Below are 16,770 nucleotides of genomic sequence, written 5' to 3'. Positions count from 1 at the left end.
TACAAGGGTAAACTAACCTCCATGTGGATCTAATCTGTAAACAGGGTCGTACTGGGGATAGAGTGTGTTCTGTAAGTGAAATTTCGTGTACTGTATAACTCTTTCAATTACGTCTTCAATGTAGACAGCTTTGGGCATGTTAGGAGATGTCATAATGTTGATAGTAGTAAGACAGGCATCTGCTGACTTTGTAACTCTTTCCATAATTAGGTCTCTCCACAATCTTTCTTCTTCTTCAGTGTCATTGTTCTATAATATAAAAGTGGGAATAAAATATAATATTATAATACAATATTAATATCACAATATTAGTAAAACAATTTTCTATAGATTTTTATTTCATGTAGATCACAGATACCATATTCTGTAACAATTCTCATGAGATAGTTTAGTGCATGTATTAAACATAGACATGTATGTGTACAAATGAGAAGTACATATATATCAAAAGTGCTAAGTGCCTATCACTGATGAGAATGTTTTATTATGTTTTAGGAATTTCAGCAGTAAAGACACTACTTTTGTAATCAGGCCTGTTTTAAAGACAGACTATCCCTACACAGCCACGACTAGCCTAGAACTTGTCATCCTCTTGCTTCGACTCCCAACTGATGGTATTATAGACACATCACAATAATCCCCAGCTAGACTTCTAAACTTAGCTCAAACCTGCCCACAGAGTTTGTTTTTTATTAAATGCCCACCAACAGTTAAAGCTAACTGGAACACATTTTTAATGCATAAAGTTCTTCAGCAACAACTTTTACTTACTAAGCAAATTCCAAATTTCATTTGAATTTGTTACCATATATAACTAATTACATTCATTAACACTGCTACTAGAATTTCACTTTTAGTGATATTAATATGAACTGTCTATTAACAGTGTTGCCATAGGCCTGGGGAGAAGGGCCACAAGCATGGTAACCAGAGTTATCAGTTATGCTGACCCCAGAATCAGCATAACTGATGTAGGAGAACCCAACCCACTGGGGACATCCCATCTCTAGGCGCATGGTCCTCAGCAAGAGCCCGTGAGCATAAGCAGTTCTCCTTCTTGGTTTCTGCCCTAAGTTCCTGCTCTGACTTCTCTCAATGATCAACTGTGACCTCAAGAGCACCTTTCTTCTCCCCCAAATTGCTCTTGGTTAGAATATTTTTATCAAACCAACACAAAGAAAACTAGGACATTGGACAGTATCAGGTGTAAAGGTAATTATTAACACAGGTCTTAAACTTACATGATTTAACAAAGTAGAAAGCTTTGATCCGTCCTGAATATTCTTCTCTAATATATTTAGGACTTTCACAGTTTTGTCAGTTGAAAGCTAAAAGGAAATACAAGTTGTTTTATCACTCTTGGTAAAAATTTCAAATTACTCAAGAAATAATCTAAATATGTTTCTTTAGCCTATGGAAAATACAACATTCTTTTAAATAAAATTTCCTCTTTAGAACCTCTACTCAGTTCTGACTTAAGAGTAATCATTGCTTTGTAAAGACAGACAGTTGAACACTGAGTGTTCATGGCTCCTAGCTCAACTCATAAATCCTGGCAAGCTTAGGTTTATTCTATGACTTGGGTCCTCTGGTCTTTGGCAGTGACATTCAACATGCACATGAAAACACACATACAAATGAAAGATTTAACAGTGCCATGTTATCCAGCAGGTTTTTTTAACACTCAAGATGGGGGTGGGGTGGGGGAAATAACTATTTTGAATACCAAGCATGAAATCGTACACCTTTAATACAGCACTCAGGAGGTAGAGGCAGTCAGATCTCTGAGTTCAAGGCCAGCCTGGTCTACACAGTGAGGGTCAGGGTTACACAGACAAACCTTGTCTTGAAAAACCAAAAAGGTGAGGAATGTGAAGCATTCACTGAGTAGTATTTCTTTAAGCTGTCTAGCATGCTAGTAGCACACAAACTAGCCAAAAGGGCCAAACAGAACTGACGTTTGGGTTTAGCTTCATTACTTATGCTGGCTTAGAGAACACTGTTCTCATCAAACTGCTTTAGATTGTCTTAGAAAAATAAAACCGAGCCTTTTTTGACAAAAACAAACAAACAAAACTACATTTAGTCAACAGTGAACTTGCCTTCTGGGAAAAAAAAAAAAAAAAAACAAACAAACCAGCTGCAGGTACTTACTGAGCTGATAAATGAGTAAGATGGCACAATTTTGAAAATTAACCAATAGCTCTGTAACTATATATAGTATCATCAATACAACCCATAAGTCCATTCTTTCTTTTTAGATTAATTTAATTTCTATTTTAAGTGTATCAGTGTCTTGCTTCTAAAGTAGGCATTGGATTCCCTGAAACTGAGTAACAGCTGACCTACCATGTAGGCATTGGGAGCCGAGCACAGGTCCTCTGCAAGCTTCTTCAGCCCCAACCCCTACATTTTTTTATTTTTTTTTTTTTTTTTTTTTTTTTTTTTTGAGCTGGGGACCGAACCAGGCCTTGGGCGCTTCCTAGGTAAGCGCTCTACCACTGAGCTAAATCCCCAGCCCCTTAATTTATTTTTAAACAGATAAATTCTTGGTTCACTGTACGATATCTCCAGCTTTAAACGTCAATCTCATGGAACAGATTATTTGGAATGTAGGTTATGTCTGAGCATCAAAAAGATACAGCTGATCTTGAGTTCATCACCAGGTCCCATACATGGAAGGAGAGAACTAGCATCTGCAAGTTACCCTCTCATCTCCACTCATGCCAAGAGTATATGGACTTCCTCTGACACACACAAAATAACCAAATAACCAAATAAATAAATAAATGTAATTTAAAAATTAAAAATAAAACACCAAAATATTTTACAGGCCACGTTAAAATTATGAAATTGAAAAGTAAACATCCTTAAGGTGTACAGAATCAATTTCAAAGTGAAGATATAATAAATAATATAATAAGTAATTGTTATGAGCCTAGAAGGAAAAGTAAGCAATGTGGACCAGGAAACGTAAGATTCAGAGCACTGATTCTGTACTAGATGAAAAGTGCGATGGAAGGCCACCTCTCGACAACTCTGCTACTTCATCAGTAGAGGGAGATGCTCCTAGAGAGGACTGACTGAAGCCCACAGCTATAACTGTTACCAGCAGTTAACCAAGCCTGTCATGTTCTATCAGCAACCCCAAGCAATGTTACTTTACAACCGAAAGGACTCAAGTCTACTATATGTCTGCACTTAATAACGTAAGTATTTGACAGGGGAGCCACAGTCCATTCTTCTATTGATGCATACAGAATTTTGTTTAGAATAATCTGTACTCTTTAACTAATAGAGTTTTCGAAGACAAAATTCATTTAGACTCTTAGATGTGAGTTTTCTTTTTAATATGTACTTAACTTTGTAATTTACCCTGAAAACTTTAAATTAATTTCACACACCACATATTAAGAAAAATGTAAAGTTTTACTTTGCTGAGGTACCTTGTCCATTATACCCATGGCTTTAATTTTAGCGGATTCACTCCCAAGTTCATTAAGCTGATGTTTTCCTAAAAGCAGTTCCTGAGGAATTTCATCATCATCACCTGAAAAATCAAGCCAATCAAACATAGTTATGTTAAAAAATAGCTGAGACCGGTAAATTAATAAGCTTTGAAAATTTTTTTTTTCTTTGTTCTTTTTTTCGGAGCTGGGGACCGAACCCAGGGCCTTGCGCTTCCTAGGTAAGCGCTCTACCACTGAGCTAAATCCCCAGCCCCAGCTTTGAAAATTTTATTGTAGATATAAAGAACCCTAATTGGTTTCAGAGAGCTCTCTAAACCACATGTAAGCCATAACCAAAGAGAGCAGGGGTAAAACTAGAGTTCTCAAAGGCGAAGACAGGTAGCTATCCTGTCCTTACTACTGCAGACATCGCGTTGACACTTGTCAGTCACGCTCTCTGCGGCAGGAGGCTGACTTGGATGATCTAAATCAACAATATCTTATGCCCTCTGGCTTCTGTGTGGGTTCAGTCAGTAGGGTGCTCTGTTAGAAGATCAGAGAGGAGAGTGAGGTCAGACTATTTATATCCTCATTCCTTCCTTCAAGGTCTCCTCCACTACGTTCACCCCAAAAGTACTGCTTCTTTCAAGAAACAAAGTAATTTTTCCTCTGAGTTTTGGATTCTCTTTATTTAATTCTTTAGGGTAAAGGGGCAACAAACAGCTCCATGGCTGTTAACCCTAGGTCCTGGCACTATCTTTAATACTTAAAATGAGTTACAGGTTTTTATAAATAATAATTTCTTTAGTAAATAATTCCTCCCCACAACATCCTAATTTGAGAGTTCCTGTTTTTATTTTTGGGATTCTATATTATATAGAAGATAATTTCTTAGCATAGAATTTTTTGAAAAGATAAAACAGATATTCTAAATCAGAATCAATGATACTCTGATTATACTTCTCAAAAAATACTTTAAAAATAGTCAGTGCACTTTTGAAGGTGACTTTGTATAAAAATATTTATAGCTTTCATATACATATTAATAAAGGTGGTATATGATGCCTTAGAGTAGGTGAAGGAATATATTCTGTTTTCTTTCTTTAGTTTTTTTAAGACAGGGTTTCTCTGTGTAGCCCTGGCAGTCCTGGAACTTGCTCTGTAGACCATGCTGCCTCCACCTCAGAGATCTGCCTGCTTCTGCCTCTAGAGTGCTGGGATTAAAGGCATGTATCACCATGCCCAGCTCAATCAAATATTCAAAACAGTGTACTTAACATATGCTGTTACATTTATAAATATAATTTACATTTTATCAAACTATACCAATATATCATTAGCTATACTTTATTTCAGCTGGTGTTTTATTTTATTTTATATATTGTATTATTTGTTCTTCTACCAGGGGCTCAGATTGGATATATGTTTGAATCTAATATCCTTACATAGTTGAACAGTATTGAATGAACTGATTCCAGTGTCTTTAAGTTTCTCACTGTCAGGAGACTATCCAGAAGATATGTACAGAAATATTTCCTGTCGCTGCCCTGCTGTGGTGGCAGTGTTCTCAGGACCTAAATAGCCAACAACTTGGAGCGTATGTTTTGCAGTAGTTTTAGTTTGATAACATGAACTCACACTAGATTTCAAGTTTCTTGATAGTATACATTATGACTGTATTTTCTACAGTATCTTGCAAAAAACTAGACACAAAGGGATAAGTAAAAAACCCTGTAAATTGGTTTTACCAAATGCAGTAAAATCCATATCTTCTAAATTATCCAAAATATTCTCTATTGAGGCTGTAAATCTCTTAAAAGTTGAAGAATCCATCATTTCTGCAAGAAAGAGAAAAAAAATTGTGCTCACATTCCGGCAGTAAGGAAAGCTGAAGGTTACAAAGGTAAACTAAAATGGTACCTTCGGGTGTTAGTTTTGGCTCATAAGCTTTCCTTTTCTTTTGTTTTTCTTTTTTCTTCATTTTTCTAGCAACTAAAACAAACAAAAAGAAACACTGAAACTCATGAATGATGCTACAGTAAAACGTTCTTCAAAGTTAGAAGAGGACATTGAAATTGGTTCTAGAGCCACTGGGACTGATGAATTACCCTCACTAAGGCTGGGAGGAGGAGAGTAATCTTCCATGTCAGAGTCGGACGGACTTCGGTTTCGGTAACGCCCGCCACCCGAACTCCTCCTTCCGTCATGGGAGTGGCCACTTCTCCTATGATCCCCAGAGCTTCTTCTGTCACGCTCTTCGTATTCCCAAGCTTTATCGTCATCTTTTTTATGCCGTTTCCTAGAGGCTAGAAGCAAATCCCCATGACAAATAATTTACCTCACTTTAAAAGACTGTCAAAGCTTGTACTTTACAACGAGCTACATCTTCATATTGTTGGTCTACAAATGTCTGAGCCATTCATCTATCCAGAAGATTAAATTATGGTATAGAAAGGATATCATGAATTTTAGCATTATGTAATCTAAAACTAAAGATCTGTACAAATCAGCTTGGTAAAAACCGATAGGAAGGTTCTGATAAATTAAAACACAGTGTACATTTCAGTGAAAGATTTCAGCACATCAGTAAGAAGTATATGTAAAATTCAGATTAATTAAGACTTATAAAACAACCTTTATTTAGACTTATGGTTAAAAAACAACCACCATTTATATTTTTTGTGGGGAGAAGGGTTTGGGGGGGAAATAGTCAACTTTTGAGATAGTGTTACAGAATATACGTGACCAAATACTCCATCAATTAACAGCTAAGTTATACTTACAACTTAGCAATAAATTCCAGAGACTCTGATGGCCTAACATGACAAACCTACAGAGATAGTATAGATCAGAACTGCAAACACTAACACACTGAAATAATTTCCCGACAATTAGCATGCTAAACTCAAGGAAAGCGTCTAAGCTTACGCATGCTCCAGAAGCAAGTTAATATATGTTCCCTTCATAGTTCCCCCCATCTTTCCAGAGTTCATATGCATTCTGCTATGATCATCAATACTGACAAGAGGAGCCTCTATGGCAAAGAATTTCATCTGACATATCAACTGATGTATTAAGTTGAAAATGATTCTAAGCTTTAAGAAAGGGTTACAGTTCAGTATTAAAAAAAATGACAGTTATGCAGTGAAACTTAGAGGCAGTGCAAGCAAAAATACATATTACACCTGTCTCTGGTGTAGGCACTACCAGTAAAACAAGGTAGGACTGACGTGTCTGTCCCACCTTGAGATTATTACAACATATTTAAAAACATCTCTTTGTTGCTATTTTGCACATGTATGTGCACGTAGCTCAGAGGCAGCTCTGCAGTCGGCTCTCCCATCCCACCTCTGATGTGGGTTCTGGGGTGGAATGCAGGTTGCCGGGGTGTGTGACAAGTGCCTTTTCACTGATGAACCATCTAGCTGGTCCCTATACAAGTTACTATAGCAACAAACAAACTGCTGGTGACAAAGATGAACTCTCTAGTCTATTTTTTAACCCCTTCCCTGCTCCTACTGGCTTCTTTTGAATTCCTAACTATGATCAATACAGAAATATTAAGAGAACCTCTTAAACCCACTACAAGGCTTGAATTTAAGGATGTCAATCTGGTCAAATACCCTATTTATATCTGTGTTGGTAGTACTATGTGTGGACAATAAATGTCTAAATGCCATAATTATTCCTATTCATGATCTGGTTTGTTTCCTGGTACTAAACTCCAGTATGGACAGGAATGGTTAATTTACTTCCTAACTAGGTGTGAGTTTGGTTTAGCTCTATATTAACTGTGAGAGGCGAGGCAGGACCTCCTCAAGTTTATCATTAGGGTATGCTCAAGAACACTATTTAAACAACTTGTTTTATTTATTAGAGAGAAAGGGGGAGAGACTCACTTAGACGGGTCATGTGTTTATATAATATTCACTAAACTACTTGAAACATTTCAACAGTTACTGAATTGTCTACCAAATAAGGAACTAACAAATTTTCTCAGAATGAGACATGCTATAATGTCAAGTAAGAGACCTTACACTTATGAACCAAAAATTACACAAACTATTTTACTCTTTCTATATTTTAATTCATTAAAAACAAACTATATTCAGTCTTCAATTCTATCACTAGAAATCCTTGATAAATCTTGTGGCTATGAGAAATTATACAATATGCTGTACCCATCAGTCTTTAGAGGCTTTACAGCATCTTTCTGTCCCATTCATTAAAGTGTGGGAAGTTTGGGTTAAAACAGTGAAATAACTCCACAATGTTTATAACACAATGTGTGTTCCAGGAGTTTAGCACCATCCCAAGTAGTTGGCTAGCTTGTTAATGTCTCTTTTCCTCTCACCACTCTAGAAAAAGCAGAGAAAGGAGAGGAACACAAACGAGAGACACAGAAAGGAGGATTTAGGGTTCTCTACCTCCCCTTTTTGAATTTTAGTGCCTCCCACCCATTGCCTTCGCCTCCTCTCTCTACCTTTTCCTGCTCCCAGTGACCTTGTATTTGCATTCTGGTTAAGTTCATATCTCTTAAGTTCAGCTTTCAAAGACATTCTTTGGTTATTTATTTATTTACTTACAAATAACAATACTACTTCCTTAATCCTTAGATTTTAGTAAAGCAATTTGATTAAATTTCAGGGAAATCCTAAATTTCACAAAGTCTGTCTTAAAACAACACATTTTTTCCAGCTACTGTTCACATGGTACTTTTTCATTTTGTACTGTAGTATAAAGTTTGGTCACTGTTAGAGTAAATGGCAATTTAGTTCTTTATGCCAACTGTCAATTGAACATTTTTCATCAGTCAGAGCCATCAGGAGATCCTTGTTTTATACTTATCTAGATTGAAATAAACCAAGTAAAACAGTAAAGTATTTGGGTATCTTTTTAAAAATCTAGAGAAAATTTCTTTTTTCATAGCAGAAGTTAAAGCCTAAATACTCTAACAACATTACTGTCTGCTTTCGATACACCTGGGCACAGCTATAACGGCATCCATAGTTTTAGGGTGAGGGTTTACACTTCCATGAAATGAGACATTATCTCTCATAACAGAAAGAAAAAAAATGTGTCTACATTGATGACAAAGGTGTGGCTCAACGTTTCCCTATTTTGCAGTTAGTGGACATTTCTGATTTTATTACTCAGTAATTTTATAATCCGCACCAGCTCAGCAGTGCAGGGAGCCAGTGAACGCAGCAGCTAGAGATGGCGTGAGGTTTATAATGAAGCTGCAGGTGAGGAGTTTAGGAATGGTGAGAGAGAGGGGAGGGAGTAGACGGACATGCAGATAAAAGGAACGGAGTTTTAGGGCCAACACACTTCCTTTGTCTTCTTACTTTCCAGAGCTAACCATGTCCTTATGTCACCAAAATGTTTGATTATAATTAAAAAAACCTCTAGTCATTTTTAATATACTGTATTGTTAATACATCTCATAATAATACAAATTATAACAATCACACATGTCAGATTATCTTTGTTGTATATTTCAATTTTAAAACTTAAAATTTGTTCAGTATCATAGTCTACTGCTCTAGCTGAAGAGCTCACAATTTTGAAAGGATGAGTAAATGAACATTGATTAAAAACTTTGGAGGAGGTGAAGAGCTTCCATCGGCAATATACACTTAAAAATGGCAGCATGCATCTGTCCTTCCTGCCCTGCTTGCCACACCTCAATCTACAGCACTAGGTGGAAAAGGTAGAACACACTGGTGGTCTTCCCACTTCTTTTGGTCATTATGACTAAGTCAGTTGGCACACAAGTGAAGATCTCCCATAGTCTGTTTCCACTGAATGCCGTTTAAGTCAAACAAGGTTGCTGACCCCTCTTGGCTAGGCTCAATTCTCTTGCTCCAGAAGAAGGAAGATAGGGATAAAAGAGAAGAACTTTTTCAGTGGACCAGTAGGAAGACAGGCGAGGTATAGCAAGTCTAGTGCAAAGACAGGTGATCACAGTGTTGTAGAGAGGTAGCTGTGTAGTGAAGAAGCCAGCTCTGGAAAACAGTGAAACAAGGGAGGAAGTCCAGGACACAGCTGGGCAAAAGGAGAAGCCAGGTCCAAACCACACAGATAATTCACAATGTGGCTAAGCCATTCATAATTTAGTGATAGTATGGTTTTAAATATTTCTTTATCTGGCTATCTCCTAGGTGTCCTTCCAGACTCAAGTGTCACCTCTTCCAGTAAGCACTCTGAACCCCCACTGATGTGCTTGCACAGCACCCTGCATCTACTGTTACCATTTGTAGTACAATTATTACAGATCCCCCCAACAGACTGAGACTGTGAGACAGGGGGTCACATTTTAATTTGTATTTTAATTTCCAATGCCTACTATATATCAGGAGTCCAGTACAGGTTAAATACAAATAGACACACAACGGGTGTTTCTATTACTAATTATAGCTCATCTAAATTGTTTTCTTGGTGCCAACTGAACTCATCTTTCATACAATTTTAAAGTATAAAGAAAAAATCTTGCTATACTAAGTTATTAAGAATTAAGGTAACTGTGATCTTGTTAACCCCCAAATTATGTTATACATATTAATCTGCCTTTAATTCCTAAAGACAGTTAAATGATACTTACATTCAAAAGCTTCATCACTATCATTATCTTCATCTGAACTGATTTCAGCATATTTTGGCTTTTCATTAACTGTGCTACGCTTGCGTTTGTTCATTTTCACACGTTCACAAAGTGGCATGGTAGATTCAATTTCTGCCAGGAGTTCAGGGGGCAATTCTTTTAACACTGATTGATCTATACTACCTATTAATAAAAGGCAAGAAAGAAATTTAAATCTGAAGATAAAAATTTTAACCAAAGTAGCAGTATAAAAATAAATTGTTTTTACAATTGTAACTTAAATATTAACCCTAAACATAATAAACTTATATATGTATATACAATTATATAAGGACTTTAAAAATTGACTTTATTACTGTCATAACAAAGACCAATGACACTGGCCTCTTGTCCATGTTAGGTAAGCACTGTCACACTACGTTACACTGTCATCCCTATGTTGTGATCTTCACTAGGTCTACAGCAGGCCTCCATAGCCTGAAACTAATGCACCTCTTCAGTACACAGGTCAGATGGAGGATGCTTACCACCTCCATCTTCCTCTACAATTCTGACAGTTGCCTAATGGTGGTTGGGTAAGAGCTTTGTACATCTTTACCTGTCACTGTCTATTTGAGAAGCAAATTAGTACCTTTAGCATCATAAAAAATTTCCTCATAAGGACAAAATAGTGAACATTTAATTAAATATAAAAGAAGTCTATAAAGTAGTATCAATACATCAAAATATTTAAAAATGTTTACAACTGAAGATAGTACATAAATTCAAGTCTGTTATGAAACAGTTCCACATTTTCCATAAAAGAGTAATGACAGAAAAGTTCTACCATCAGACCATATTGAGTCACCACACCTTACCATGTAAGCCTAGGGGCATAAGCATTCATACAGTTCTATAGAGAAAAGTCTGTTAGTATCATTTTGGCGGTTTGAAAATAAAGTAGAAGTAGCAAACACTATTTTTTCCAGATAACTTATCTTTGATGACTAATAAAGGTCATACACAATTTTACCTAACTTTACTTACCTATGTAAATCTTGGTGTTGAAGACCAGAATTATCTTATATGAAAGATTTTTTAATATGGAATATGGAATAGTTCTTTACTGGTGTATAGCAGGAAACATTAGTAACTCATAGCCAACATTAACACTACCTCTTATAATATTCAAGAAATAGTGCTTATATAAAAGAAAAAAAAAATCACAGCAGAAAAAGAAATGGGAATGGAGATCTATTTCCAAGTCTCAGGAATCTATTAACATTAGTTAAGACACATAATGTGACACGACTTTTGAGAATACACCGGTTGCTGTTCTGAAAGTTTCACTCAGTATCACAAGGCTTCTAAGTCTTCTGCTTTGTTACCAAGACAGACAGCAGGGAATTGGTATAAGGGCGTGATATTTATTGACTGTAGGGTTAGCAAAAGACTCAACTAGGGACTCAAATCTCCAGTGAGTGCACAGGGACGGACAGCTCGTAAACACAAACTAAGGACACAAAAGGCAGGCTTCAGAGAAAGAATTGTTGATATATGTTTGAGCACTAACTTGAGAAAAAATAAACACAATAGAAAACTAGGAGAAAAACTATATACTTTTGGGCATGGAGGCTCATCTATTGAGTCAAAACTAATAACAGAGTAAAATGCTAGTGGTCATCAGTGTAATAAGAAGGAGTATATGTTCATAATTCACATCACAGAGCAAGGTCTTAATTAAGGGAGTAGAGAGGGACACAGCACCAGAGGGAAAAGTTGCCTTAATTTTGCTTAAGAACATAGAGGTCCTTAATGCTGCCTGGAAACCTAATTGTGGTTCAGAAATTCCACCCCTGCTCCCCAAAAAGGTGGGAAGAACAGCTACCAGCCATTTCCCTGTGGCTGTGAGAAGAGTTATCAGGGCAAGCTGTGCAAGTGCTCTCTTCTGATAGCATCTAAGCAGTACTCCTGACTGTAACAGAACTCTGCAATCTACCAACACGTGAGTCTTCTTTGAAATTTCCTACTATTTTCCTTTTTAAAAATTATTGTTTGGTTCTCGGGGATTGAATTTAGCTTGCCAAGGCTTGGTGTCAACTACCTTTACCTGGGCAGCCATCTTCCCAATCCCTTAGCCGGTAATTTTCAAGTACCGACTAATAAGCAAGTTGGCAAATTGGGTTTATGGTTGCTCGCTCACTCGTTCGTTCGTTCGTTTGTGTGAATGGCTGGCCTGGAGCTTGCCTGCCGTGTATATCAGGCTGGTCTCCTGATAGTCAGACATTCACCTGCTCTGTTTCTCAAGTTCTAGGATAGCACGTGCCATCTCACTGGGTTTTAGGTTCTGAGATTATTTTAATAACTCGGGCTCTGCTTCCAAGTTCCTTATGAATATACACATCTCCTGACCCCTGCTCACTCAGACTCCACTAAAAGTATAAAAATACAAACACAGCAAATAGTGTTCAAACTCTTAGGCAATACCAGTTGAACATTCAATAAAATAAAGTAGCCATACTGAGGATTTTAGTTTTAGCCACTATAACCTTAAAACAAAACATCCCCAAATAAGGGAATGCAAAGAAAGTAGATCACACTGAAAGACAACTGCAAAGATGGTTGGTACTGAAACAGCAGCATCTACAGAAAAAGCTTGCTGGCCTTTCAGTATTAAGCCAATGATGCCTATCGTGTTGGTGGAATCACTATATAAAGTCAGGGTCATTACCAAGTCATCAGTTACTGGGGAGGGGGACGACTGAGCATTAAAGCCAGTATCTTGAGTCTGTCATGCAGGTCTTACTGAAAATGGCTTACTCTGTAAAAACCAGCCCAGTACTAGTATTATACTTGTTTTAATTTTGATATCAGCATTACAAAAGATTTCAATGTTCAGTTGCCACATTACCACATGAAAGACTGTCTGAACATGCTTTCTGGTAAGCAATTATATAAATATCAAGATTCTACCCGACAGAAAAATAAGAATTAGGGGTCATATGACCCCTTTTCTGCTGTGTACATATAATGAGAGGAATGAAGTGCAGCAGGGGCATCCTAAATATACAATGCTCACAAACAATATACACACAAAGACATTTTACAGCTGGGTTAGATAAGTTTAGTAAAACTGGGTTGGCTACATTCCTATAGAGAGTATAGCTCTTACACAACATTCATTCGCTCTGCATGACTGTACAAAGCAGAAGAAAACTGGTTTCTCAGTTTTCAAAAATGAATTTATTAAGCTTTGAAAGGTAATCATTAATCAAAGTGTGAATTGCATTATTTCTAGTACTATAATTTATATAACATAAATCTAAATGAGAATTTTAAAAACTTGAAATATTAGATGCTGGAGAATTTTGGTACAAAAGGTAAAAAGGCCAATATTTAGAATACCCATTTTATGCCTAGTACAATATCAAGTAAGTATTTATTATCTTAATGTCTGCATAGATTCTCTTTAGCAAGGTTACCTTAATTTTATTTAGAACAAGGGAATTTACTATGCTAAATGTCTTCTTTCTAAAGTAGAATAACGTTTTTAATGAGAGTTATTTGTTTATTTGTCACTAAATAAGCGATGGCTAACCCTGATTATCAATTTGACAGGCTCTAGAATTAGTTATGAGACAAGCCTCTAAGCGCAGCAGTGAGGGTTTGAGGACTGTGTGTGTGTGTGTGTGTGTGTGTGTGTGTGTGTGTGTGTGTGTGTGTGTGTGTGTATGCGCGCGCGCGCTTGTACGTGTGTATGACTAACTTGACTGAGTAAATATGAGGTGGGAAACATTCCCAGGACTTGAGTCCTGGACTACATAAAAGGAAAAGGCTTGGTGGGTACCAGCATTCGCTGCTCTCTCTCCTCCCTGAGGCTATAATGTGACTGGCTGGCTATGTTTAACTTTTTGCTATGTTGATATCTCTTGTCACGATGGACTTGAACTATCCTCTTCTCTCTTAAGTAGATTGGTCAGAGTATTTTATCACAGCAATGGAAGAGTAATTAAGACATGTGACTATCTCTACATGTTTGAGAACTCTTGAGGTAACTTGGAATACAAAATGGTTACATAGTAAGAACACCTTTAGTACATGTTCATGCAGTACTAAAACTGAGCCTATGGCCTATACCAACGTGTGTGTGTGTGTGTGTGTGTGTGTGTGTGTGTGTGTGTGTGTGTGTGTGTGTATTTGAGTGCTAACTTGAGAATGTGTATGCTGGTAATTACTGATATCAAACTGTTAAGGACTATGTAAAGCATGCTGGTTCATCATGCTGCTCTTAAATGATCATGTTTTATTATTACTACTTTATTTGTAGATATCCTGTACATAACTTGATAAAACTTAAAAAGAACTTTTGGTATTTTACATGCTGATATAAATGTAAGACATTAAAAGTTTCTCCTCAGTGTCACAGGGACAAAGATAATGTTAAAAGGAAACAGAATGGCATAGAACCTATTGTACAATGACTACAAATCAAAACAAGGAGAAGTGAACATAAGGAATATGAGTAGGTTTCTTTGTAACAAAAGTCAGAAAGCTTGCAAGAAAAAGAAAGTTACTGCAAAGTTTAGGAAATAAGAATTTGGAGATTAAGTAGCTCTTGTAGAGTTTGTAACAACATAACAGATCAACATATACTTTTTTGTTGTTTTTGTTTTTCTCCAAACAAGGTTTCACTGTGTAACACAGGCTGTCCTGGAACTTGTTCAGTAGACCAGGCTGGCATCTCAAGAGTCACCCTGTCCCAGCAATCTACTACCCCCAGTACTGAGATTAAAAGGTATGTACCACTCCTGCCTGGCATATTAAATATTTTAAGGGTAGATTTTTATAGCTGTTTTTCAACAAATGAAAAGTTACTAAGAATTTTTGTGCTAAGACAAAATTAACTGTAGTGTATTTTAGCAATTTTCATACTAATTATTTTTACCTAACTGTGCTTCAACTACAAATAAGAAAATTCACAATTTTGTAATTGTGTCAGCTTACAGATACATATCACTAAAAACAAAACAAAAAAACTGGATTCTGAGATATAACCCACACTAATGTGTTGGGTTATAATGTGTGGGTCTAATGTGTTGTCTGGAAATCAATCTGAAACTGAAAGATATTTTTATTAAACTGTGGCCAGGCTTTGTATGGTGTACACCTTTAATGACAGCACTCAGAAACCAGAGGACAAGTAGATCTCTGTGAGCTTGAGGCCAACCAGGCCTATACAGTAAGTTCCAGGACATTCAGGGCTACAAAAATAAGACTCTGTCTCAGAAAACAAACAAACAAACAAAATATCCCCAAAATTCTGCATATTGTAATTGCAGGTCTATAAATATATGTATACACACAAATATCCCCACATTTACATATATTATTACTCATAGGTAGACTCCTCCTAGTCGATTTCCTTACTAAGATGACATCAAGCATATGTTTGTATTAGTATACTTATAAGAAGAGACATGGATTAGCATTAAAAAGATGTTAAGAAACTATACAAAGTGTTGCTATTAACAATTTGACGTAGCCTCTGTCTTCTTTCTCAGCAACTGTCTTTGCCCTCTGAGCCTTTTCACTGGCTCCATAATATATCCTTTTTGTTTGTGTTGTGTTTTTGAAACAGTCTCACTATGTATACCAAGCTGGCCTCAAGCTCAGACAGGCTCTCTTGCTCCTGTCTCACTTTCTCGATACAGGATCTCATGGTCTAGCTCTGGCTGGCCAGAAACTCCCTATGTAGACAGACCAGGCAAGCCAACAGCTTGCTCCTGTCTCTGATGCCCAGGTGCAGAATGCTGGGACTACAGGTTTGCACCATCACAATCCACCTCTATGCACTCAGTAATGTTCTTTAGCAGCTGTACAAGACTCTGTTAGAACAGAGCTTAAAGAGCGAGACAGCTGATGGGCGGAAAGGGTAAAGCATGGTCTAGATAAAGAAAATGGGTCACCACTTTCCATCTTTCTACCTCTTCTATTGAAAGCACATAACATTACTGTGTGTTTGTGTGTGTGTGTGTGTGTGTGCGCGCGCGCGCGCGCGTGCGTGCTCGTATAGACCTATATTGTGTGTATGCTGGCATGTCATGCTTGCCATAGTATTCGTGTGAAGGTCAGGGAGATTTGTGGACTTGATTCTCCCCTTCATGGAGATTCTGGAACTCAAATGTAGGCTGCCAGGCTTGGGTATCAAGTACCTTTATCCTGAGCCTTTCACTGGCTTATGTTCATTTATTTTGTTTTTGTGAAACAGGTTCTCACTAACTAGTCATGGTTGCCCTAGAACTCACTATGTAGACCAGGCTGGCCTAGATCTGTATCTCTGCCTCCCTAATGCTGGGATTAAATGCATGGACCACTATACTCAGTCCTCAAACTATATTCTTTATAAAAACAAGTTGTCCCCAAACTTTCACTAAGAAATATTTAAAGAAAACCTTCATTTACCTGTGCATAGTGGAGCACACCTTAATCTCTGCAATTGGAGGCAGAGACAAGTGGATCTCTGAGTTCAAGGCTAGCTTGGACTACAGAGTGAATTCCTGGACAGCCATGGCAACACAGAGAAGCCTTGATTGTAAAACCAACCAACCAACCAACCAACCAATCAACCAAATCCAACCAACCAACCAACCAACCAAAAAAAAAGCAAAAAAAAAAAAAACAAAAAAAAAAAAAAAAAACAAACCCCAAAACCAACAACAAATCTTATCAAAACAAACC

At 37.0% G+C, this 16,770-nt stretch overlaps 1 protein-coding gene across 1 annotated transcript in view; it reads right to left on the bottom strand.

Moving 5' to 3' along the window:
* Nipbl (NIPBL cohesin loading factor) overlaps positions 1–16,770 on the bottom strand; it is a 163,759-nt gene that overhangs the window by 44,930 nt on the left and 102,059 nt on the right. Inside the window, exons 11-17 of the mRNA XM_032898802.1 lie at positions 10,054–10,236; positions 5,558–5,755; positions 5,370–5,441; positions 5,198–5,287; positions 3,447–3,550; positions 1,242–1,328; positions 18–249 (exon numbers count right to left, since the gene is read on the bottom strand). Coding sequence (XP_032754693.1) covers positions 18–249; positions 1,242–1,328; positions 3,447–3,550; positions 5,198–5,287; positions 5,370–5,441; positions 5,558–5,755; positions 10,054–10,236 — 966 coding nt within the window. The remainder of the gene's footprint in view (positions 1–17; positions 250–1,241; positions 1,329–3,446; positions 3,551–5,197; positions 5,288–5,369; positions 5,442–5,557; positions 5,756–10,053; positions 10,237–16,770) is intronic.

The sequence above is a fragment of the Rattus rattus genome, chromosome 3, assembly GCF_011064425.1.
Source record: "Rattus rattus isolate New Zealand chromosome 3, Rrattus_CSIRO_v1, whole genome shotgun sequence".
Classification (NCBI taxonomy): Eukaryota; Metazoa; Chordata; class Mammalia; order Rodentia; family Muridae; genus Rattus; species Rattus rattus.
Note: the sequence above shows the minus strand (reverse complement) of the source record. Positions and strands in the feature narration are given on the sequence as shown.